At 44.2% G+C, this 26343-nt stretch overlaps 1 protein-coding gene across 3 annotated transcripts in view; it reads right to left on the reverse strand.

The window, feature by feature from the left end:
- LOC120905065 (polypeptide N-acetylgalactosaminyltransferase 5) overlaps positions 1-26343 on the reverse strand; it is a 76063-nt gene that overhangs the window by 4558 nt on the left and 45162 nt on the right. For 2 of the 3 annotated variants that reach the window (XM_040315732.1, XM_040315731.1), the window contains 6 exons: positions 15833-16088; positions 11342-11471; positions 7248-7536; positions 6859-7055; positions 6580-6757; positions 6075-6255 (listed from right to left, as the gene is read on the reverse strand). In XM_040315732.1, coding sequence (XP_040171666.1) covers positions 6075-6255; positions 6580-6757; positions 6859-7055; positions 7248-7536; positions 11342-11471; positions 15833-16088 — 1231 coding nt within the window. Of the gene's footprint in view, positions 1-4342; positions 4524-6074; positions 6256-6579; positions 6758-6858; positions 7056-7247; positions 7537-11341; positions 11472-15832; positions 16089-26343 lie in introns of all 3 variants that reach the window. The other variant, XM_040315733.1, reaches the window with a different exon arrangement.

Genomic DNA, 26343 nt, shown 5'->3' on the forward strand with positions numbered 1-26343 from the left:
TATATACAACAAATATGAACATAAATTGCAATAAAAACAACACAAAGAAGCACATCATAGCAAAGCTTTTTTGCGAAACAGAATAAACATAACGATGCACGATGTGAAGCTTAATGGTTATCTTGTTTACATTTTTTTACAAACTATCGCTATGCTTTAACGAGAAAAATAAAAACAGATTAAACAAAAACTCGTTTGAATAAATGATACATCTTCTGTGACAACAACACGTGTTGCTTTTCCTAAGGGATCATTAAATAAAACCTGTAAGATTATCGGTAACGCATTTTTAAAATCTCACGAGTACCCAAATCATCGTTAAAAGGGGTAATGATCATGTTGTTATTTTGAAAACACATACAAACTTGAGACTACAAAAAAACCATCGCCCCTTCCGTCTCCACAGTTGCACACACACAGACATACACTGCAACAAACAAACAAACAAACAAAACGCTAATGCAGTGCTTTTGTGGCTTCGATAAACGGCGGCAACGGGCGTTCGCACATTCGCACAAACAGCGCAAACGAAACGGCGGGCAAAATGGAAAGTAAATAAATTATTCAAATTTTGCAGCCCAACACCTGCAGCGGAGCGGGGTATGCTGGCGTCCGGGCCGACCGAGAAGATACCTCTCAATCAAATACAATTTGGCTTGAAAATCCAATTACTCTTGAGAAACCCGTAGCCCGTAGCCACGAGCGTTGGTGGTGGTGGTGGTGGTGGTGAACAGATCTCGAACCGATTTTCGAAACCACCGATAGCGAGGGACCGGAAAAAAGAGCTTCCAAGAAACGTACCGAGCCTAGACAAAAATCGAACCCACCGTATAACCCGATAAAAGGCCCCACAGTACGATGAGGAGGGTTAATGCTCGAAGTGGTGCCTCTTAACGATGTCAGATGGGCGATGGGAGTGAGAGCGGTAAGGGGATTTTACACACCCGTTGTCTCTGGCTTCGGTCGTAGGCTTTGGTCTTCGTCTTCAGGTAAAAACCTCGCCCCAATCGGTGAGTGTATTTGTGTGTAGAAAACAGATTAAGGAGAATTAATTTACGCCCATTAGATACAGTGCTTGAAAGCGATGAGGCAAACACGAACAAAAGGCTAGAAATGTTGCTTTATCAGTCTTTCAGACACACACACACACACACACACACACACACACACACTCACACACACACACACACACACACACTCACACACACACACACACACACACACACACACACACACACACACACACACACACACACACACACACACACACACACACACACACACACACACACACACACACACACACACACACACACACACACACACACACACACACACACACACACACACACACACACACACACACACACACACACACACACACACACACACACACACACACACACACACACACACTTTTAATGCCATTTTCATTTGTATCTTTCCATGCAAGATTTATTGCTGCGAGGATGAAAAGGGACAACACATTAATTATACAGCACACATACATTTGCTATGGCAATACAAAAGAAAACTGTGTCACTGAGCCGCAACCAAATGCTATCTCCGCTTTGTAAATAGTTTTCCACAAAATCATGAAACACCAGGCGGCTCCATCCCAAAAGGATCGTGAAAAACCAGGCTGCTCCATTTACAAGCCACCAGGCGCCTCCATTCAGCTGAAGGCTAATGTAAGGATTTTATTTATTTTTAAATTTGAAAGCACTAAAACCAAATCGATACACTCGCTGCAGGGCACAATATCTTCCTCTTGAGGGCACAATACCTGCACTCTCTCCGATGCTACATAATGATTTGACGCGCGCGCCAGACAATCTCATTGACACATTAATCTGCCCCAGCCAGGCAAGGAGCGTATGGTAAAATTCATCAGTTAACGATAATATTTCTGTCTGTCTATCCGCGTTGACATCTGTTGACGTGAACGATTTCCCTGTTTCTTTTTTTTGTAAAGTGACAAAAATCGGCAACCCTACCCGACTGTTTCCACGATCACCTTCTTTACGCCAGAGAGCAGCGGTGTCGGAGTTTCCCGCCGATGTCCGGCCTTTGCGATTGAAAGCTGAAGCGCCCATTTTTTTTGTTGGTTCCCTTACTCGTACGAATGTATTCACAAAAAGATATTTGATCGTGGATGTGGATGCAGGAACTCAAACACAGCAGCAGCAGCAGCAGCTCGACGTGCTGGTTCCGATTTTGCGATATGCGGCGTGGCACATGCCCTTTTACTGTTTCCGTTTGGTGACATTTTGTCATCGAATGGCGACACATTTTTTAACGAGATTTCCATCGCTGGGATAAAGTGTTTCGCTTTTTTTGTTGCCCTATTTTTTCGCTCCCTTTTGCGCTAACAAACGTCACACACACACACTCCAGGGAAAATGGCAGCACGCTAGGTGAAAAAAGAAACGATTGATGCGTGTGTTTGTGTGTGTGTGAGTGTACGTATTTTTTTGTTTTAGTTGCCATTTTTTCGCTCTAAGCTATTGGCAGTCTCCGATTTCTGCCCGTTGGGACTTGTCGTGTTTCGTGATTTTGTAAAGTTCTTTTTATACATTTTTTTTTATTTTACCATTTTCACCGTACTTTCTCGAGCTGAAATGCAGCGACGGTGTTCGTCGATCAACCCATAGGAAAATAATGCCAGCATGAGAGGCCTTGCTTCCCTTTTTTCCAAAGGTAAAAAAAAAACAAAAAATGCACATACACACAGAACAAAAGCCGTTTGTACAGTTTGCTATTGGTTCTTTAAATATATACACAAGGAAACACTCTTTAGCTTTCCTTTCTAACAATCTCTACAAACACACACACACACGCGCAAGCACTCCTTCACGGCTGTCGCCATTGTATTTGCGCATTCTCGCTTTTTACATACCCAAACCGTGCTACACGGCGGCTGCTTCCTCGAGTGCGAAAGTCAATTAGTGCCAGCCCGATGCACCGGTGGAATTGTACTGGCGGTGGAGTTTGCCAGCCAAACGAAACAGAGCACACAAAGCGGCAAAGTGCTACTTGCTCCGCTACACACGGACCATGAACTTTGGACGCTTTATGTCCATTGGACGGGTTACGGGAAGCGTGGCAGAGGTTAAACATTCCACCTCCGAATGCTTTACACGGGGGCCATGCACCGGGTTCGTTAGGTTCGCTGGACTAAGCGTGTCAAATGCCGAGCGAAACATTTTATCTCGCAGCAAGTTTACCGTACGAAAGCCAAGGTTTGTGGTGGTCGGTGTTGAAGCTGATCCAAATTTGGAGCATTTTTCCCAAAACTTTGTATAAAACATACGAAGCATAATAAAAAGCTTAATTATGGCATAAGCGTTAGTTTTGGGCCGGTCTGGTGGTACAGTCGTCAACTCGTATGACGTAACAACATGCCCGTCATGGGTTCAAGTCCCGAATAGACCGTGCCCCCATACGTAGGACTGACTATCTTGCTATGGTAACAATAAGTCAAAGAAAGCCAAGCTCACATCGCTAGTGGGTACAGGCAGGCCTTGACCGACAGCGGTTGTTGTGCCAAAGAAGAGTATAGCATACAAAACAGTCTTATAGTTTCGTTAGCAAATGTGAACAAAACCAACCTGAGATCAAATGTACAAGAACTGAAGATATCAACAGACAGAATATAAGATTATTCTATTTGTAGTGCAAAAAGCTCTTCAATAAATTACCCCCCAGAAAACATTTTACACACATTACAGGGATATTTTGCACTATTCCTCGTGAAATAGAGTGAATTGTCCTATTTATAATATTCATTTCACAATTTACTATAAAAAAGCATTTACAAATATTGTGTATAATCTGAGATTTGTAAACATAATCCATTTCTATTAAGATGTTTAACAAGTTTTATATAATGAGTACACTTATTGCTAGTAACGATTAGAATAATTGGTTAAACAGTATTCAACACATCTACACTTAAACAAAATAACATTCAAACACAACAAACATACAAAGGTATCATAAATTCAATGAACCAACACAGCAAAAGGCATGCAAACAGACATAGTACAACCCAAGTCGAAACAAAACATACACATACACACACACATAACTGTTGCTACAATCGTGCAAAACAAAACCCATGGTGCGAAGCATTCAACATCACTCATCGTTTTTATGCTGTGACAAACATGTGTGCAAAACGGTGCGCACCGACGTGTATGTGGAGTAAAAAAAATATAACAAAAAAGAAGTAGATGGTGAACGTAAAGCTCACAAACGAGCACAGTGCAACAGAGAAAGAGAGAAATAAAAAAAAATAGGAGATCAAAAATTCGTATCGGAAAAAGGCGAAAAATAGAACCTGGGTTAATGTTGTAGTAAAATTCACTCCAACCATCGAGCCACACTTCGGCGAGCCGTGCATTGTTTTTGTTAACTATCTGCGAGGTGCCGCCCGGGAACGAGTACGGCGTCGACTTCCGGAAAACGTGGCCCACGCGGGAACAGGGCGCAATCTCGAGCGTACCACCGCACATCCAGACCTAATGCACGCACGCAAACGGGGGAGGGAAAGTAAACAGGCACCACACCGCAAGCACGTGTGTGTGTGTGTGTTGCGAATAATGTATTCCGATGATGAGCCCACCAGACACGACGGCGGGATACGTTCGTTCGTTCGTTCGTTGTGTTTTGTGGCATTCACCATCCACGGGATCCACGGGAGCAGAAGCAGCATGGGAATGATGATGGAAAACGCCCCCCCACGCATCAAAGCCAGGCGGGACAACACACAGCATAAACCGGGGACGGACCCGGTGGACGATTTGTTGTTGTTAGATTATAAATTTGCGGTGTGCACAATATTTCCCATCCGCATGCAATTGATTGGTTCCGTCGGATACCGCCGGTGTGTGTCGCGGCCGAGTCGAGTTTGATGCAATTTGCCCAAAGCGCGCGCGCACAGGTATCATCATAAATGCCACCGTTGTTTTTTCAGCGTGAGTTCAGTTTTGTTAGTGTGTTTTTGTTGGGGCAAGTTGTTTTTAAATATATTTTCCAATTTTAATGTTATTTACCAGTTAGGGAGGGCAGTAAGGGAGAGCGGTTTTTGCGGGTTTCAATAATTATGCACCGTGTAGGTGGAGGCAGTGAGCACACACACACGCGGGCGCGAATGGAGAAGGTTAAAAGGTGAAGCAATACAACAACAACAAAAAAAAACACACACACACGGTATCAATTTTTTACGGAGGGAGTAGAGAAGAAGAAAAAGAAGAGAAATACATCAATTGGTTAATAGGTTAGTCTACGGTTGGAGGCCTAAAATGATAGAATATATTATTTGTTTAAATAGGTAAACTAGCGTTTCACGGGCCGAGCAGAGGAACCAGAATTATCAGCAGCAAGAGCCAGTCGTGTACTACCATTTCCTGCAAAGCTATAATAAAGGACACACAGCGGAAGTTAGGTTTTACCGTTTGTTAAAACATCTACTTAGTTTTGTTTTTGTTTGTGAAGTAGGTTAATCAACACATGCCAGACAAGCTCTGAGCTACGTGTAGGCGTGAAAAGTTATTGGTTTAACTTTAAGCAGCACACACACACGCACTTAAAAGTGTTATTCAATACGTCGTAGATCAGTGCTATTTCTCCAAGCATTAAATATCTAAAGTTGTAATAAGTTTCTAAGCAGATCAGATCATCGTTTCAATTCGTACTCGGATTTAATCGGATTTAATTCTAATCGGATTTAATTGGATTAGTCGTTTGCAAACGAGGCTAAAGCTTTAAGTGCCTCGCAAGTAGATATAAAGTCAACATAAAGTCGACAAAAATGTTTCAAACATTGTTGTATATATATCAGTATGCAAAGAAGCCAGAGAAAGAATTGGTCTTTGACGGCATCTATTGGGGTGGAGCGATTAGAGAGGAGATTTTTCATGATATACTCATATGAAACCCTTTCAAACAGTGGGATGAAAAAGAAAATGATGAAGGATCGACAGACGATTTTTAGCTTGAGAAGTTTTTTTTGGGGGGGGGGGGGGATTTATCAAAAAACAAAGATTAGCACAAACGAAACGTGTTCAAACCTGGACTCATTTGATAGTAAAACTCTTTCCACTCGTCCAGCCACACCTCGGCGACGCGGGCCGCATTTTTCAGCACGATGTTCGCCACACCGCCCGGGAACGTGTACGGTGACTTATCTCGGAACACGTGGCCGACGTGCGAGCAGGGCGAAATCTCGAGGATGCCACCACATTGCCATATCTGATGGGGTAGGAGTGAGGGTAGGGGGGGGGGGGGAGGAAGGAGTAAATCAATTCAATTAATGCTCGGTACGACTTGTGTCCCCTGGTTTCGCAGGTCAGGTTTACTGCTAGGGAACATTATTTCTGCTGCCGCTGGTGCTGCTGCTGGTGCCGCAACGCTTCTCTCTTTGTGCCGTTCGGGATGAATATTCGCGCAATACGCCTGTTTTTTCTCACGCGTAACACCTAAAAACAAAACAACCGTGGGAGGGCACAACACACACATACTATGTTGTGTCCCCTTACCCACGGCTTACAACAACACAGAACGGGCCACACTTACCCGGAATGACATTTCCAGATTTTCGCCACCCCAAATGTCCATGCCCTCGTCGTACGAGCCGATTTCGTAGAAGTAGTCCCGATCGATCGAAAACAGTCCACCGGCCATCGTGGGCGTCCGCAGCGGTGCCGTGCGGTCGTGATTGCGTCGCTGCATTTCCCGCGCCGGCACACGGTACCTGCGCGAAGGATGGATCATGCATTAATGGAATTTGTCAACAGCCAGCCAGACAGTGCTACCGGGCCTCGTCCGGGTGTCACCACTGCGACTGCTACTCACCAGCGGAAGTTTAGCTTCCAGTTAAAGCCTCCCCACGTCTGGTCGGATGCCGTCACGTACTCGAACGTTTCGTCCGATATCACGTCGATGATGGGACAGACGACCGTTTTGCGGTCCAGCACGATGCGCGCCAACAGTGGCTCCAGCCAGCCCTCGGTACATTCGCAGTGCGCGTCCAGGAATGTGATCACTTGCCCCTGTTGGGAAATGAATTTGATTCCGCATGTTAAACCTCATTCTTTGGTGACTGTAACTACATGGCAACAACACACACACACACACACACTTACAAACCCCATTACCCCAACGAAAGGGTGACCGGGAGAGTTTGTTTAAAATGTATGCTGTTGGCACAGTTTCTAGCCCAGTTGCTCCTGGCTTCTCCTTACCTTGACGTGTTTGGCACCGAGCAGTCTGGCACGGATCAGACCGGACCGTTTGCCGGTCCGGAGGACGAACGTCGGTACCGGCAGCGTGCGGACGTACTCCTCCAGCTGGCGGCCCAAATGTTCCCGCTCGCTCGCATCATCGACGAGGATGATTTCCTTCAGCAGTGGCCGGGGCGACCGATTTATCACACTCCATATCGTGCGGAGCAGCGTGCTCCAGGCTTCGTTGTGGAACACGATCACGATGGAGGTCGTTGGCAGCTTCGCCGGGTAGTGTTTCTTTTTGCAGCTAGCGAAACGGGGAAGAACAAAAAGGAAACCAAATGTGCTTAGTTCGGCTGGTGGAGGGATTCGTGCGATGGTTTGGTAGCGCTTTACGATGCGTTTTTCCGATTAAATTATTCATTTGTAATAGAGACGACAATGAGGATCGGCGAAGTATGTTTGTAGGCATCGTTTTGTATCACATTTGGGGATAGTTTTATTGGGTATGAAACCTGAACGAACTTTTAGATTATTAATAGCTTATTATCTGTATTCATTTCGTTGTTCAGATAGACAAAACTAATCATCCACGGATGCATTTTCAAACATTTTCTACAATGAAAAGGGTATTTGTGCAATTTTTACGGTTTAAAAACTCCAAAAACTAACAAAAAAAACCTTGCCTTCCCGAGCACTTTTTGCGCCCTTTTGAACCACAGTCACGAAACTACAAGTTGATCCAAACAAACACTCATTAAAAGCCAGCCAACCACAAAACCAGCACGAAGCTATCCATCCTCAAACCAGCCCTGGCAGTGGTGGGAATCTAATCCACAATCAACGTGTGTCTCTGTCGTCGTCGTCTGTTTGGTAACTAAAACCGATAAATAAACCCAAAGCCTCACCCGTACTCTCGCGTCACCACTATCGCCACCTTCACAAAAGTGGCTATCCTGGTTTTTCCCTAGAGGCAAACCCCTTCGTTTTTTTTTTTTGCTGGGAAGGCCGGACAGTCCCGGAATAGATGGTTGAAACAAACGCACATCCGAGGCATCCGATGACTGCCGAAATGTGCACCACCATTCCCCCTCTGCCAGCGTATCCTGCAACGGACCCCCCGCCCGGAAAACTACACCCGGTAGGGTTAACACTTTGCAAACAAATCGACAAAAGGTTGTGAAACATTCTTCAGCCGGTTTCAGGTTTGCCGTGCGCAAGCAGACAACGGCCAGTCGTGACAGTTGGAAAGCATCACAGGTCCGAGAAGCGAAGGTGACGCGCGTACGGCGTGACCCCATGTCGAGCCGCCGTCACGATCGGACACATCCGGAGCGAGATGGAAACGCGCATTTCGCATTCTTTCGCATGTCGGAAAGCACGGGTGCGCCCCAATTGCCAAATTCCACGAAGTATTTCCAGTGGAGGGACAAAACATAAAACTGGGATCGCTTCACTACTGCGATAAGAATTTCCTTCTAGGATTGTTCCCAGGGGATGGTGAAATAGATACATTTTTCTCTGCTGAAACTGTTTCGTACACCGATGATGCACGCTGTAGAGTTACTAATATTTAACATGCTCCGTCGTGCTGTGCTGTAGATTGTGGGCAAAAAATAAAGCACTATCCACCGCTTAGGGGACCTGTTGTTTGAGATGCACCAGGCAACGCTTCGAACACGCGCTACGGCACGAGCCGTCCGAGCCGTCGGGTATGGCGCAAACTGCTGATTTGTACGACGGCAAGCGCAAGCACAGGCAGAAAAGATTGACTTCGTTAAGTCAACTTTACGGCGACTTTTCCCCTTTATCTCGTTAGAGAAGTGGAGTGTTTTAGAGCGTGTGCCTTGCAAACAGGCAGGTATTAATGTCATGGAGCTCGTGTGTGTGTGTGTAGAGACTCCAGTGTCGAAGCATTCTAGCCTCAGGATCCAAAATATATCGCACGTCAACTCACCAAAGACGACGATACAGACACACACACACGCGCACAAAGGTTCACCATGGAGTGCCTGGGACGACACACAAGGTTCTCATCCCTGGCGAGCAATACACAGGAAACCTCCGCACGGCTGTCTTCACGCGCGCATCAAACTGTCGTCCCGGGGGCCTTTAGCCAAGTATCTATTTTACCCATCGTGTGCACTCCTTTGCCGAGGATCTCATCTCCCCGACACACACACACACACAGATACCGCACCTTCTTCCAATTTCAAGCGATGTGAATAATGGATAGGTTTTTAACCAGGTTTGCAAAATCCGCTCAACGCTCAAACGCAGTGCGCTCCGCCGAAAGTGTGCTAGAAGTTCCGTGCGGTTGGTTGGCAAGTTTCGGGCCAGGGCGTGTGTCTATTTACAGCTACGAAACTACTAACAAGTGCTTTATATGATGGCGTGCACATCCTTCTAACCAAAAAATGGAACGAAAAACGAAATGAGAAAAGACTCCAGCAATTTCCATTTCCCGTACGCTAAATTGGAACGAGCCCTGTGCCAACCAGGAAAACGCCCGAGAGCGTTTCACAAGTGAGGTGAGGGCTCTGTTTCGGTATGGGATTTTTTGTTCTCGATTGGCGAGATTCCTGCGTTCATGCGGGGAATATGCCTCCGTTGCAATACAGCGTAGGTAAAACACAGTAGAAAGACAAAAATGAACTTCAAGGACGGGGATGGCGACCGACGGGGGGGGGGGGGTCCCGCATAACCGACCAATTTTCCGAGGGACATGTGGAATACGTACACACTTTAGAGCGTTAAAAGGATGCCGGTACTCGGTGAGAAACATATCCCCCACCAACAAGAGCAGCAGCAAGACAGATGAAATGATTGACGGTTATTAGATATCGGGACATTTATTTACACTGTGTGAGTGTGTGTGTATTTTAGCAAGTCTGCTTGTTTCTCGGTGAGTGGCTGGGTTGGATTTTTCCTTCATCTGTCACTTATGGGGCGGCCATTATTTGCATTCGGGGTTTGATATTATTTATTTTGCACCTGTCTCCTCCAATATTAATGACAATATCTGGGGAAGATATCAATCTACCCGATTAGTATGACAAATGTATCGCATCAGCAGCAGAGCTAGAGCATCATGGGCAAAATGACACTGTAGGCTTTTAGAAGGAACTGCAGTTAATTTAATGTGAACTGCTGGATAATCTATTATCGGTAAGCATATTTTCAAACAGCAGCAGCATTTCTTAATTTGTGAAAGGAAAATTATGAAAGAAAACTTCCCTAACACTAATAGTTCACACTCTAAGAGCATTTTGAATCGAAATGCCAGAAAACATTATGACGTTTGTTCAGTAATAATTATATGATTACAAATATTAAAATAACATCTTTACAGGATATTCCCAAATATTGGTAAGATGAACTACACCATATACAGTGGAGGCGCGACTGAACGAAGGCTACAGTTCAAAGTATGTTTTTGCATTTAGTTTAGTTTTGTTTAGTTTAGTCATTGTCTTTTAGTTAGCATTTGTCTTTTTGAGTAGATTATGCTAATATTGTCATATTTTAATTCAATGCAACATTAACACAAGCCAAACACTGCTATGAGTTTAGCAATACATGTTTCTATAAGCAAGATAAAAGTGTAGTTATGTGTATTCTGAGTCAGAATACAGAAAGGCCCCAATATTAGATTCGGATGTGTTTTGACAAGATTGTTTCCATTCTCTACACATTTCATTGTTCGATTGTACTTAAACCATCAAGTCGTCTGCAACCCTAAGACAGGAATTTATGACCGTCCCAATAAATCATTCAAGATTTATGAAAAAAAAACAAAAATCAAACCCTATCAATGCACCGGGATTTAATGATGCACGAAATCTTCTAAAGGTTATCTGTCACCCGGTGACAAAAAGCTACATTCCTCGAACAAAAACACTAAAACGCCAAACAACGAATGAAGTCCATTGTTCGCGCTTGAAGTGTAAATGTCATCAACCCGCAGGAAATAATAGCCAGCCGGTAACACGAATGGCGCGCCACCGACAGAGCATTAAAGCTCATGGCACGCGAAACCTTTAATTTCCCCCCAGGTTCTACTCGAATCGTTTCCAATCTTCCCTTCCCCTCCAGACTGCATCAATACTTACTCGTGATGGCGCACATCGGCGAGCGATCGATTCAGCCAGATCATGTCACTGGCGAGGAGATTGAATTGATTTTCTTTGAACTTTTCCTTCATCAGCTCCTGCTGGTTCGCTGGAATTTTTACTGGTTTACCTGTGGAAATAGATGGTAAGGAGAAAGGAAAAAAGGATGAAAAAACCTGTTATTTAGAAAGCTACAGAGAAAGCAAGACAAAAACGTTGCATGAAAAATGACGATCAAACAAAAGTGAGCAAATGAACGTGTGCAAGGACGGCAAGGGGGAACAGGAGAACACGCTCAAGCTAAACTTGATTTAAATTAAGGCTGTGTGTGTGTGTGTGTGAGTGTGGCTGGATCTTTCTTCCTCTTTCGAGTGCAGGACAAAGGTGGTGAAGCATATGCAGAGCAACGCAACACTTTCTGCACACTTCTACAGAACTCCTCTTGGCTCCTGTTCGCCCCGAAGCTTTTCCCTTCTCTCTCTCTCCCTAAATCTTTTTTTCTTTCCGGTTCAATTTTCTTTTCAACATCGTTTTTTTCGTTCGTTCCTTTTTCTACATAATCTTTAGACGTTTTGAAGAAAAAGCGAACTGAAGTAGAAGGGACAAGGGGAGCAACAGAACGGATACCACCATCATCACTACCTCCTCCTCGTTTGTTCTCTTCACACAAGAGTGAAAGAGTGATTAATGACATTTCGGTACGATCGAATAACACCGTAACCACAGCGAGGGAAATAGGGAAGGGAGGAGAACGCAAAGGGCGAAGGGACAGGAGGATTAATTCCTCCCGTAGTTGGCACTGAGCAGTGCCACTCTCGGACGAAAGGAAAACGGCACAGTGGGTGGTAAAGAATGCATACAGCGAGCTAGAAGGAAAGCGCACCAGAACCCGGGACCCGGGTGGTTTTGTGGTAAATGTTGATTTTAGCACACAGCAAGGGTTTAGCAAAATAACCATACTCCCCCCAAAAAAAAAAAAATAGCAACACCACCTTTCCGATTTCCCCACCACCCATTTCGTCGTGATGAACGAAAGCACACCAAAGAAAGAATGCTTCTCGCATCTCCTGACTGGTTCCGTCTGGTCGGGGGGCTAAATTTGTTGCTTCAGAATTTCTCCCTTCCCACAACAACCCGCAACCACACAGAGGGCAAAGAGCACCATATGCAGGAAGCCATGTAGCCCTCCTTCTCTCTCTTCTCTACACACCGTCTGGAATCTGTGCATGAGTAAGCGTGAAGGTTGCGTGCCCGCAGGAGGTAAGCGATAAATTATGCTCTTAATCAATCTGCTCCGCATTTTTTTTTTTTGTGTATGTGCTGCCGCCCCGGAACCAACCAGCAGACACAGGGCAAATCCCAAAAAACCAATACCGATACAAGGGTGAGTAGTGTGCGAATGGATGGTTACGCTCACACATTAACAGGATATAAAATTCGTTCGTGTCTCGCGCGACTTTAGAAGAACTCCATGAGAAAGTTAGCTTCATTTATGTCCTACCCTCCTCTAGGAGCAGATTACTGTCGGAAAAAGAAGGTTACGTTTTGTGATCGCTATGTCACAACGTTATAAGAAGCGTCTCTCAACGAAAGACATGCTCGTTTCATTACACAATTCTCCGTTCCCATGGTTCGGTTTAGCACGGGGAGCAAATTTAAATTGCCCCAAGGCACTGGCTGACGTTGCCGAGTTGGTCTGCGCTCGCAGGAAAAACAAGCTCAAACTAAATTTTGATGGAAAATTTCACCTCCTTCACACCACACCACATGATAACACAAGGATCCCGTGGTAGTACTGCACTAGCCAAGAGTTTAGACAATTTCCCACTAAACTAATACATGCTCAGGCAAACCGGGGGAGGCTCGCTCACTTTCAGCGCGCACGTGTGTAAGAACCACTCATTACCTCTCTCATAACGATAATACACAACCAACGAGCAGGCAACAGAAAGGAAAACTCGACTTAATGCTCCGGCTCAGCACGTTGAGCCTCATAATCTGAGCAAATTTTCCGATGGATGAAGCCTTCCACCACTCCTGTAAGAGCTGTACGAGCACACACAAGCACACGCTCATACAAACAAAGGGCACAGGGAGGCGAAGGTAAAGCGAAGAATAACTTCCTTCATGGAATTATGATCACTTTATCACTTCACGCACAATGCACCGGGGTCGCCACCGAGTGTGTGGGGATGAGGCCGGCTCTGAAGTGGATTTCTCGGTTAGCTGGATTTATAAATCGAAGGGAGAGCAAAGGGGAAAAGCCCTGTTACATGGACTTTGCAGCCATTCAACAGATAAGCTTGCAAAATGGTTCCGGCAAGCTGTTCTGGAAAGATAATAAATAAACAGTATCCCTCATAAACAAACGCAGCCTTTGTTGTGTTTGGATGCGGTATGGTGGAGTAAAATATATAAAGTTACTGTACTAATAGGTAGTATGTGTAACGAACCAACCCTCAGGAATGATTAAAATTCTTCATACTTAATAACGACTGTTTTGTGGGTAAAAAAGGCAAATATGTGCAAAAAGGCGATGTGCTCTTTGGAGCGCACCAACGACACCTATCCGACTCCGGCTATGGTTAGTCCAATTCCACTCCGGAAATATCTGAACCACTTACCCCGTCCGGAGTCGCCCGGAAGAACCCGGAGTCATCCGGAATCGTCTGGAGTCATCCAGAGTCGTCCGGAATTGGGTGGAGTCGACGGAATCGAAGTCGTTGGGAGTCAACAGGACCCGTCCGGTGCAATGCGCTTGTGATCAGTCAGTTCATTTCATTGTGTTTTTTGTATATCATTTTGCGCGTGCACTTCGTATACAGGCCTTAGTTTCGAAGGCCGACTCCGGCCGACTAAGGACAACTCCGACGATTCCGAATCACTCCGACAACTCCGAACGTCTCCGACAACTTCGGACAACTCCGGACAACTCCAGACAACTCCGGACAACTCCGGACAACTCCGGACAACTCCGGACTACTCCGAACGACTCTGAACGACTCCGAACGACTCCGGATAATGCTGGGCGGACCTAGGAGTCGAAGTCGATTCAGAAATTATCGGAGTCCCATCGGAGTCGACTCAGGATTTTTGTCAACCTTACCCGTCACTAGTGTGCACTGAATTTACTTGTCTTTCAATTCAATGTTCAATGTTCAACTGCTCAATGTTCATTCAATGTTCAATTTAATGTTTCAATCTACACATCCCTTCCTTACAGAAAACACTTTCACACCATTCATATTTCAACCAATACTTGTTGATGCATTTATTGAAAGCAACAACAACAAAAAACGATAAATTGAGCAGTTTTATTTTCAATTTAGCATCAGCCACAAACACTTGTATGACAACGTCCAAAGTGAACAAGCATATTTTTCACGCTTCAAGTAATTCCTCTTCCTTGCCTCCTTTCTCCTGCACCCACACAAACACACGTCCAAGTGCCATTACTGTGGACCAGTGCCACACAATGGGATCGTTGAAAAATTAGCCCCAACATTATTGGCCGCCTGCTGTGGGTCCATATATAATACATATATATTGAGCAGCTTTTGCGATGGAGTAAAACTCTCATCATCGACACCGTTGAACAATGGTGATTTCCCGGCAAGTATTTCACACAAACACACACACACACACACACACACAGATTTACATTGACCAGTAGTAGTAGCCCATAGAGAAGCCGGAAAAATAAAACAAAAGCTCAGCGAAGCGCGTTAAGAGACAAAATTAATGGGGAAACTTTTTTTCCACGCCACGCCAATATTCGCCCGATCGACGAAAGAGTACCACCGCAAGAGCATTCTCGCCAGTTGCGGTTGACACATTGTTCGAGCGAAACGTGTCATCGTGGCTTTGCCACCGAGACCGGCAAACTGATGAAAAATCTCATCCAGTGGACCACACACACACCGGGATATGTGTTCTCAAACGTTGGGGGAAAGGTGTACCTTCGTGTGGCGCTTTGAACGCTTTACCGGACACACGGGTGGTGCTAATGGGCGAACAGTAGAAGGACACAAAACTGACATCCACAAACAATGGCGCAGCTAAGCTCTTTTATGTTATTTACCAATTTATTTCTCTACAACGCTCACCAGAACATGCTTTAGGAGCAAATTGAAGAAAACTAGTAACTCCAATAAAGAATGCATCCCCGACGGAATGGCCAATACAGAGAGCACCCAGGGAAAATCGAAATCCCCGAAACCAAACCCATGACCAAACTCTTACTGATGATCCGGTCCACTGGGAGTTTTGGGGAAAAAGTTAAGCTTGGCCATTCGGAACGTCCTTAAACCATGGCGCGTCCATGTGCACTGATCACAAACACACATACGCCGAATCCCCAATGTCACACCACATTGCTCTTCTATTCTCGCGTCTGCTTGACATCAGCCGGATCAGTCGCCCGCCAGCCAGAAGATATCTCTTTAATACTCGGTGATCCCACCGCCGAACTCCACGATCCACCACACTTACCCATTTCACCGGGACGACCATAGTTTTCGGCGACCGTTGGTGCCTGCCGCCACTTCTTCAGCTCCTGCGGCCGATACGTGCGAGGCATTGAACTGTCGGCATCGCGACCCCCGCCGCCGCCGCCGCCACCGTAGCCGCCCGGGTCACCGAAGTTGTTCGAGTTGGTGTCAATCTCCTCCGCGTCCACGATGGGATCGTCGTCCTCGGGGGCAGCCGCCCGGCGTTGTTGCTGCGACTGTCGGGCTGCATTTGGCACCTGGAAATGGAAAAACATTAGAACGATATTAGTGGACATTAGGCGAATGTTTTCTGGTGAGTTCTAACAACAATAGTGCCCGGATTAAACTATCGAGAAAAGAGAAGTATGCAACTGGGAAATGTAAAAAGAAGCACGCTTGACCTTTAAAGCAATCGTTAGAATGTTATTGACGATTAAGGAACGTTTTATTACTTTGCCAATCATCGCCACAGCTTTACGTGTGAAAGTGTCTGCACTACGAAGCTCCCTCTATGCGAGAATGCCCTTACACTGCAATAAGAAACCATTAACCAGCGTTCCTTCCTTCTCGACATTCCACAGGTTGGAGTGTTTCTCCTTGCTCCTTGTTTCAGCTTGCTTAAGTAGCTTTTCCATATAAATGAAGAAGAGCAACACCGAACAGCGCCGTACGGGGGCGGTGGTACACTGAAACCAAATGAAAAACGACGAGTGCACGAGCATATCGAAGCATATTTTGCTATCATCAGCATCCGATTGACATTATGGAACACACTGCACCCAGCCGTCTACCATACCATGCCGCGTGTCAGGCGTCGTGTGGCCTGCGAATTGAGCGCATGTACTCTTCTCTGCACGTGCTTGATTGCATATAAAGCGAAACTGTTTGGGGGTAATTAGGAGCAAAATTTAATGAAGTAATTAAGCAGTTAGCGAGCGTGGACGGGGTGTGATGGTACTTGGTACCGTTTTACAGTTCTACAGATACGCCAATAAACACCTTAGGGTGTTGAACGGTGGTTGTATGGCGCGTTGATTGTGGTGGAGTATTGTTTAATCATTTATCATCTGAATTGTAAGCAAGAGAAGACAGATAAATTAGCATTTTCAATCACGTTTTTGGTTATTGAATTATTGATTCGTTTATTCGTTTATATTATTGATTGATGGTTATTGAGAGCTATTGGCACCTACTTTACCATCATTACGACATTTCCAGAATAAACTAAAAAGCTGTAATTGTATTCAAAGGAGTTTAGTTTTTCATTGGACTAAAATTCTGTAAAATATGTTGCAGTATGTAAAATACATTATTTAGCTTGTACTTTTAGACGTTTTTAATTTGAATTGCGATGAGTTTTTTTTCAAAAAACTGAGAAATTTTAACATTTTAATTGAGCTTATATTGTTGACATATATTATGCTTTGTGCTAAAACCCCTACCTCATTTGTTTAAACTATGTGTGTCATAGAATGGGACCAGATTCTTTGAATTATATTTCGCGTAATAACAACAACTCTCACACAATACGTATCATTGCCACTTTTAATAAATTAACACCCAAACAAACAAATAAAACTGAAACTTTCACTCGCCACCTTCCTTTATAAGCAACCGTCAATCGTTGGGCTACCATAATCCGGATAGAAGATTCTAAACCAACTTTACACAGCGCTTTGGATGGTGTCGGGAAACTTTGCCCCTCCACAACGAAACGCCACACGAGGAGAAGGGATAAATAAAACGCATCGAGGGATGCATAATCTTACGCCAACGTAACAGAACAGAGTTTCAAGTTTCCCACCCGTACGGACCCGCTGCCGCTGAATGTCCGTCCCTATCAATGTCTGCACTGCTTGGCCAATGATACCGCACGGTTGCAGCATCCTTGCTGACCGCACACACTTGCTCACTAGCGCCGGTAGCAAATCGAAACGAGAAACCAAGTAAGTGAATAAATAATTTATTTATAAACTTTACGCACGGTTAGGATAAGAAGGCAACACTCAACCCTCTGTCGGAGGTTAGTTTGCATCGGGTGCAGGGCGATATGTTGAAGAGTGCAATGAATAGCTAAACCATTCATACCGCAGAGCATTGGATTAGGTTTACTTCTTGAGTATTTATGCTGCCTTACCACCATAAGACCACATTCAATCGAGTGAGTTATCAATAAGAAGTTAGTTTTCGGTTTTATTTGATTTGAACCGCAGAAGAACCACTGCAATCTTATTGTAGTCAATAAAAACTTATTATGCTGTACTTTTACGCTTTTGTTTTATTCCTCTTTCTTTTCATCTATTTTTACCCATTCTTTAAGTTGATTTGCTGTATGAAAAATGTATTATTTTATCTATCTTATTCCCCTTAAGCAATTTGTGCACTCTGAAAGAATAAAACCAAGTCTAAATCGCAATCGAAAACTTACAAAACTGCATAACACCGCTGTATGCATCCAACAATACAGCGAAATGACTTTTTGCTTTCAAAACAAAAGCTAAAGCTTACCGTTCACAATAGCATCGAAGAACTGCCACCGAAGAACCTCACCGAACGATGCTGAAAGCACAAGTTCAGCATACAAAGTTCTTCGCCGGCAAGATTAACGAAGGCATCCGAAAGACAACATCTCCAAGATCCATGGTACAAAACCGGTGCTATAAATTCACATGGAAATTTAATTTTCTTTGTTACGATATCTTGAACCATTTCCAGCCCGTTTTCTTGTGGCTTAAAGGTACTGTATTGTTTGTACGCTATCTCTCCCAGCAGCAGGATCGAACCGAATGTATCGCATGAAGCACGTGCACTTATTCACAATCCACTCGCTGCACAATCCTGGAATATCGACAGGTGCAGCCGTAAAAGAAATCTTACCGGTTTGTTTCTGTACTTTGCATGCGTGACAGTTGTGGTAGTAGCCCCCTACGGCAAATAAATCAGCGATCACGAAATCAAACATTCCGATGCGAAGGAATTTCCATGCAATTGCACGGTGGATGGAGCATTCTAGGCAGGAGTTTCGATCGATGAGCACACACTCGTCCTGCCATACGAGTGAAGGTGAAGAATTTCCTTCTTGTTTCGTAGTTACACAAAGGCATGCGGGGTAAGCGTTAACATACATTGGATTGTTGGAAGACAGTATGCAGGGGTGTTGAAATTGTGAAAATTAATTTATAAACACATAACTTTTTCGACTCTTTTTTATATTATTTAATCTATAAAATGCCTGCAGCAGCTAAAAGATGCAAATTATCAAAAGTGTTTAAGATACTGAACACAAAAGTAAACTAAAAACGAACGATTTTCCATTCCATGTTTCTAAAATTATAATTAAAATCCAATTAAAGGATCTCGTTGTGCGCACAACACTCGCAGACAATTTGCACACAAAGCTTGACAAATAACAACACCTATCATCCGGTGATGGGTCAGCTCATTCAACGATTGCCTAAAATTAAATCATCGTGCTCTATTTGAAAAGGGGGTGTTAGAGGCTGATCGAATAGACATGTACCGAAGCAAGTGCAAACAAGCATTCCCCCAAATGGGAAAGCGCAGCAGCAATGCAATCTACATGCCAAATCCATGGCACCATTATATTCCGCCTGTCCGGGGATTTCGTTGCACCAAAAATGTTCAACGGACGTAATGAGCAATTTGTTTAATCGCCTCGTGCCTGTCCCTTTAATCATGGCGGTGCACATTGTTAGCTACTAGCCGCAGTTCGCATCATTTGCAGACGACCGGGAGCATAACACAAACCGAGGATTTGTGGATACGAATCGGGTCAATATTTAAAGTCAATGACTGCTACCGCTTTCAATCGGTGTGATAGGGGTGCCCGTCCCACTTCCCCGGCCAAACCGGGGGAAAAGCACGAGCCAAGGGGGAACAAATTAAATTTCTGAAAATCACTAAAATGACAACCGTTTCACGTTGCTTCAGCTGCAGGTCAATTAATTAAATGTAAGTGATTTAATTTTGCGATACTCTACTGAAGCATCTCACTTGCTTTCTCGCTCTAGAGCGCGAACAATTGGTACAGCGAACGGACACCAATTGTCATTAAATGAGATTTTAACACAATTGTTGATTGAATTCACACATACTTATAACATAAAAATACGAATAGAATATTGATTTTTTTACTTTAAGACTCCTTAATTCAAACTCCTCAAACTTTTTTCATGGAGTTGATTCCCTGTACACATCCAATGTCTTATCTAAATCGTACGCTGCAAATCAAACGTTCTTTCACTTACTTGTCTAATGTATCCCTATTCATTCAGCACATACACGAACATCAGACGGCATGACGTGTGAAGGGATTACGATGGAAACAGTGATAGGCCATTTCGAAGCTTACGTCCTAACGCTGGGCCCATAAGCCTGTACAGCCAGCCATAAGATGCCACCGTGAAGGGCAAAAGGCGTTAACGTATCCTGTCAACCCGCACCGGGAGACCAAGCGGTGCTGATTTAATAAATCCAATCTAGCGAGACACGAGCCCCGAAGACAACACCGTCCGACGAAAGGAATACACCCATCGCAAGACGCGTGTTGCGAAAGGGCATGAAAATGTGTAGCCTTGCGTCGAAAGTTTCGAGCCAGCCCAACGTCCCAAGAGCGGAAAGTTTAACTCTGTGCCATGCACAGCGACGCTAGCCGTGGGTCACCATTTTGTGAAGTAGATCAGCTTTATTTCCTTTTCCAATACACATGCTCGTCTTGCGTTACTTAATTAAGATGCACACTCACCGAGAGATAGAGAGAGAATGCAGGAGAGATAATGCCACTCCATCAGAGATCCCACACAAGAAATTGGAAAAGAGGCGATCCCAAAGCGAGGGATGGCAAAGAGGACAATTCCGTAACAATTCCGACCAAACTCAATTGGTTGGTAAATCTTCATTAATTAGTTTACTCCGTGCGCTTGTGCGCTTGGACGCCCTAGCCGACCCGGTTAGGAAGGTTTACCGAGCGTACACTTCTACCATCCTTTTCCTTATGCATTTTACAGTGCAAGAAGGCGAAGACGAGTTGTGTGATACACATCAGGTGACCTGAAAATGTTCACATTCGTTAGGCAGTACAAGGAGCCGGCTCAACCAGGCTCGCAAACGATGATTTTATTGGATTTCGAAGGAACTAATGTCGTTCTCTTGTCCAGCTACATAATTAATATAAATTGATGAACAATACTAGTAAATATTGTATATGTAAATCTTCTGCAAATGGTCTTGTCCATCAATTTGAAGAAGATTTTCACCATAACATGAAACCGGTCTGAAAGTGGTAATTGTGGCATGTTTGAACAATCAATTGTTGGATGTTTTTAATTGCTCATAAAGCTTACTTCGGGCTGCAGTAATACTCCACTCTTCGTAGCGTATCGAATGGCACAGTGCAGTACGATGCCTACAAGACCAGAGACAGCCAGGATTGAACTAATGCGAGTATCGATTGAAATGCGACAGTTGGTCATGGTGCAGTAATTGTTCCAGGGACGAACCGATATTCAATAACCATCAGCCGTTACTGCGCTTGTACTATCATCTCGCATTTGAATAGGGTTTCTCGTTCACACGAAACCACATTTTCTTCACTTTATTCAATTTGTATTCTTCACAGTGAAACATATTCAACACACATGAACAGTGGTAGGGTTTTCTTGGGTCAAAGGTAAAAATTTCAATTAAGATTCATCTAAACTCCAAAGATTCTTTTGGTAGTTAATTTAAGGAGAAAAAATTAAGGATGTGAATGTGTATAGTATATACCTTTGACATTGATTTAATGATTAAACGATTTACACACAAATAATTTTGAAGACTAAACTAGTAAATAGAATCTTTATAAAGGTTATGACAAATTGCGAATCTTTTTCAGTGCATTTTCATGTGCTATGAATTATTACAAATACTGCTGAAAGCCGAAACCAGGCAGTGAGATTGTGAATGTTGAAGTTCATTAAAATTGATATCTTGACTAATTGACTTGTAAAACCAAGTAAATCCTTTTTTTGAAATCACAACTCCCCTATTCAAACTTCTTGCTCCAGCGAACAAAAAAACCCGTAACAAACCACCGGTCTAACCAACATTTAACATTCTAACTTATGGCAAAAATTATGCATGCAAAAGTGCAACCCACAAATGGTCCTACCATCTTACCGATTCAATATCTTGCCAAGGAACAGCTGCATTCACTTCCTCGCAACCAACCCCCCCCCCCCGTCGCACGAGCGCAGCATTTCAAATGCATTCGAAGAAAATGCATCGGTTAGCAACGTTGCACTCTAAGGCCCGCGCACAAACACACACACACACACACACACACACACACACACACACACACACACACACACACACTCCGAACTACTCTTGGTCTATCATCATAGTGAATTCGAACCCGCAAACACAATAGTTCAATTTTGTGAAACGTTTAACTCAAACAAAAGGGCTTCCTTCCTTCACTGCTTTGTGCATTCGGGATTCAAATGCTGCCCCATTCTTCTACACTGCAACCACCAGAGCAGCACACGGCCGCGAATATGGTTCCCAGAGACACAGTGTGCCAGTCTCCAGATTCCCTTTCTATTCGATGCATCTGCCTATTCTCTTTTTGTGGCTTCTCAAACGGTCTCCATACACACGGCGGCGGAGAACAAGTGCAATCGGAGCAGAGTGCCACGCAGGCATAGAGCGCCATCCCCGTATGTCATCAAGCCACAAAATTGACAATGATAAACAGTTGCATCAAAGCTCAGCAGAACGCACAGACCGCGCGTTGCTCGTTGATGTGTGTGTGTGTGTGGTGATGAGGAGGATTGAATTCTACACATTGGCTCTCGGTGATGCATCCGAATTGTGTTTAAACCGTACACGCTGCCGTCCGTATTCGCTGAACGGGATTGAATGATGCCTCACTGGAGATGAAATTTTGTGTACTTCAATTTTGCAAACATTCGTCTCGCGTTCCCGCGCCTATCTCACGCGAGTTTCCGACCGAGTTCGGAAAAGTCTGCGAAAAATACCAATTGTTTGCGGAAGCGCACAACGAGAGTATCATCATTATTACCTTTCGGTTTGGAGCCAGAAACTCGATATATTTGGCAATCGGCTCACTTTCCACGTCGGTGTTTTCCATCCACGGTCTAAGGATGGCGAGGACGAAGCACGCCATCGACATATTGTTGACCTTTTATGACCTATCCACCTAGAATCCTTTCATTCCGGTACGCTGTAAAGCCGCAAGCTGTCCGTCATTGTAAACAGCAGCAACAATGCACGATGGCAGGATGTGCCATATTAATCTCCTCCGGGGGACCCGGTTCGCCGGAGCTGGAGTGCAATGCAATCGCGATATCGACCAGCGCCCGGGCCCATCGGCGGCGGCGGAAGCCCATTATCCGGTTTGCATCATTCGTTCATATTTCAATTAATTAGTCGGAAATATTGCGCTAGCGCGCTGGAGGGGGAAAGTTTATAATTCCATCAATTATGGTGCCGCGTTCTTTTCACTTCATTCGTTAATATTCCGCGCATTTCCATTGATTCCGTTCCAAACAATGTTCGTTGGAACAAAGAATGAAATCATTTCGTCGCTTTTATTGGAGCATTTTAATTAAGGCGAGAGCATGGGTTGGTTGGATTTCAATTCTTTTCTTGTGAATTTTTTTTTATTCAATGTTTAACAACAATATTATTTCCCTTTTGGAAGGAGTTAAAGGTTCAACAAACAGTCATTATAATACACTGATGATGAAGCAACTCGACCATGGGAGAGGGGGGGAGAACAACTTGAACATTCCAAGTATGCCCATGCATAATCCCTTCGGTACCGGGAAGTCCAAAAGCATCCACACAGACACACACATATATTGTTGCACATTCCAGCCGCTCCTTTCTGAGACGAAAATATCACCAAAGTACCATTTTTTGTTAGCAAAGTGCCACCCCCCCGAAAAGCTTAAAAAAGCACATTGCCCGACCTCGAAAATGCTGAAACCATTATAGTCAAAGGTTAGAACCCGTGTGGCACATACCACATCAGCTTCCGAATCATCCCCAGCGGTAGCATTAATTCCCACAAAACTTCCCCCATTACTATCGGCATCCAACACCACCCCCCTCCGTCTACCCCGGCGATCCTCACATCCGCAGCTCGCTTGGCACCCATAGAAGGCCATACGACTTTTGTACGAGGAATTTCTCCCCGTTCTCTCTTTTTTTAATGTAGGGTGTTTTACGTTTTTGTGAAAAGTGTAAAAGCAAAGTATAAAGTACAGCTTTTTATCACTCATTAGGGAATTATCCTTTCGCCTTTCGGAGTTTTTGTTTTGGGGTTTGTAGCGCAGGCATGCAAAAAAGAAAACAATGCGGTGGTAAAGAAAATGGAGCAAAATTATGCTGGCTGCCACACTAGCACAGCAGTGGTAGTGGTAGTGGTAGTGGTAGCAGCACATCCTGGTTGTCTTTTATATTGAGATAAAATAACCATGACCGGCTGGGCTCGGGGAACTCTCGTAAGGTATGAACAATATTGTAAATTTAAGCTCCATCATGTGACGTCGGGGTATCGGTTAGGTGATAACTACCCTCATTTGGGATGTTGGTGAAGCATTTTCCCCCCCACAAAGCTCTGTGGCGGGGCGGGGCAGAATGAAGAAAAATTGTTACCGATTCTCCCAATCACACAATCACGAAACAGGCATACCATCATGATCATGCAATACATACACTCTGGCTCGTCGGGTCCCTTCCTCTTCCGGCAAACGATTTGCTCGCAGCACAAGCACAAACACATAAAAACGTGTTACCAGTGCAAATCACAACCCGCCATTAAAAACAAAAACAGTCCGTGAGAGAGCAAAAACTTTTCATGGCTAAGCAAGAAGGTTGGAAAGTCGGTCCGCTCACATACCCAACCGTGGCACAGTGCAGCTTGTAGGCTTCCCTCCCCCAGCTTGGCGTTATGATTATGCTTTTAAGTGTTCCGCGCCACCCATGCGCCACAGAGCGCACACAATGCTTCTGCTGTTTCCCACCTACGGTTCCAACATGCATTGAGGAGGCGGTCGTAGCGACATCGTCAACCGACGGCCAAGGTTATGCGTCTTGATTTTGCTCCAGTTTCTGCTATCGCTACCGCGCCCCACCGCTGTCGCTCTGCTTTATAACCTAATAAACTGACGCAATTGCAACAGCAGCTGCTGCCGTCCGTAATTTCCATAGCACTGAGATGAATCTTTGATTGCATTACAATTTCAATTTCTGCTCCGATGCTTCCATGGCCCTCCTAGTGGCAGCGGGCAAAAGCTGCGTTTCACGTGCCAATAAATGTTATGCTCGATAAAAGATGTCAAGTATGTTTCTGATTGTTTTTTTTTTTGCATATGTTACACAGATTCCAGGATGCAATTTTTTCGCATAGAACAAAAAGTTATACATAAGCATAATTTTTTGCAATCGATAGCCCAGAAATGTGATGTTTTTTTCGAAACAAAAATCTAAATATCACCAACACTTAAGATTGTTTTTTTTAAAGAATGCAGCTTCTTCTTCTACTTCTTCTTTGGCTCAACCACTTGTGGGGTGGACTTAAGTGACTTATAGGATGCAACTATGAACAAAACTACACTAAAAGGCATAAACCTCTAGATTCAGAGACTAGAGTCTAAATCCAATTAGTGTTTCTAACAGTACAAGTTTTGACAGTATCACAAATTCATTTCATTGGATTCAAAAGGTTAATTTCTTTACTGGTTTCTCACATTTAACTAAGTTCCCGTGAGTCCTTCTATTATGAACTAGAGTTTTTTTTACCTTTTTAAACTGAAACCGCAGATTCTGAAACCATTCCGTTCGAAAAGCACACAAACCCGAGTACTCCAAGACGAGAAGTGTCTGGCTGTTTGTGCTTTTCCACTGCTCAAAAGTTCATTTGTTACTTTGCATAAATGGGTGTCAATTTATTTTTACCGTACCTTTCCACCGTTCTCCGAATGGGGGCACATTTCGCCGAAAAGTGGCCCCTTGCCGGAATTCACCGGCACATACCTTTTCTCACGTAGTGCTATAGAGAGATGGACAAAACTTTTGCAGTCGTACGTCGAAAGCACATTATCGTTGAGAAACAAACAAAGATTGCTATGATTTGCTGAGTAAGCTCATTTCGGAAGAATGACACCGGGCCAATGCAATAAAAAGTAAGCAACACCGGAACGTTGTTAAGCATAATGGACAGAAATAATGAAACATTTGGAGCGTTTTTCAAGCAATATTTATTTCCATTAGAACCACTGCGATGGTGGTGGTGAGGGCAGCCAAGAGAAACCATGCGAAATATCGTTTGTTGGCACCTGACGTATAATCGTAGGGAAAAAAGAAACCACGTTCTACTTTTCGGCAATGGCTGGCAAAGAAGATTGTTTTGAGATGTTAAGATTAGGATTTAATTGTTGATTTGAAGAGGCGAAAGAGGTCAATCGGATCAAAGTCTCG

This window comes from Anopheles arabiensis, chromosome 3, assembly GCF_016920715.1.
Source record: "Anopheles arabiensis isolate DONGOLA chromosome 3, AaraD3, whole genome shotgun sequence".
Taxonomy (NCBI): Eukaryota; Metazoa; Arthropoda; class Insecta; order Diptera; family Culicidae; genus Anopheles; species Anopheles arabiensis.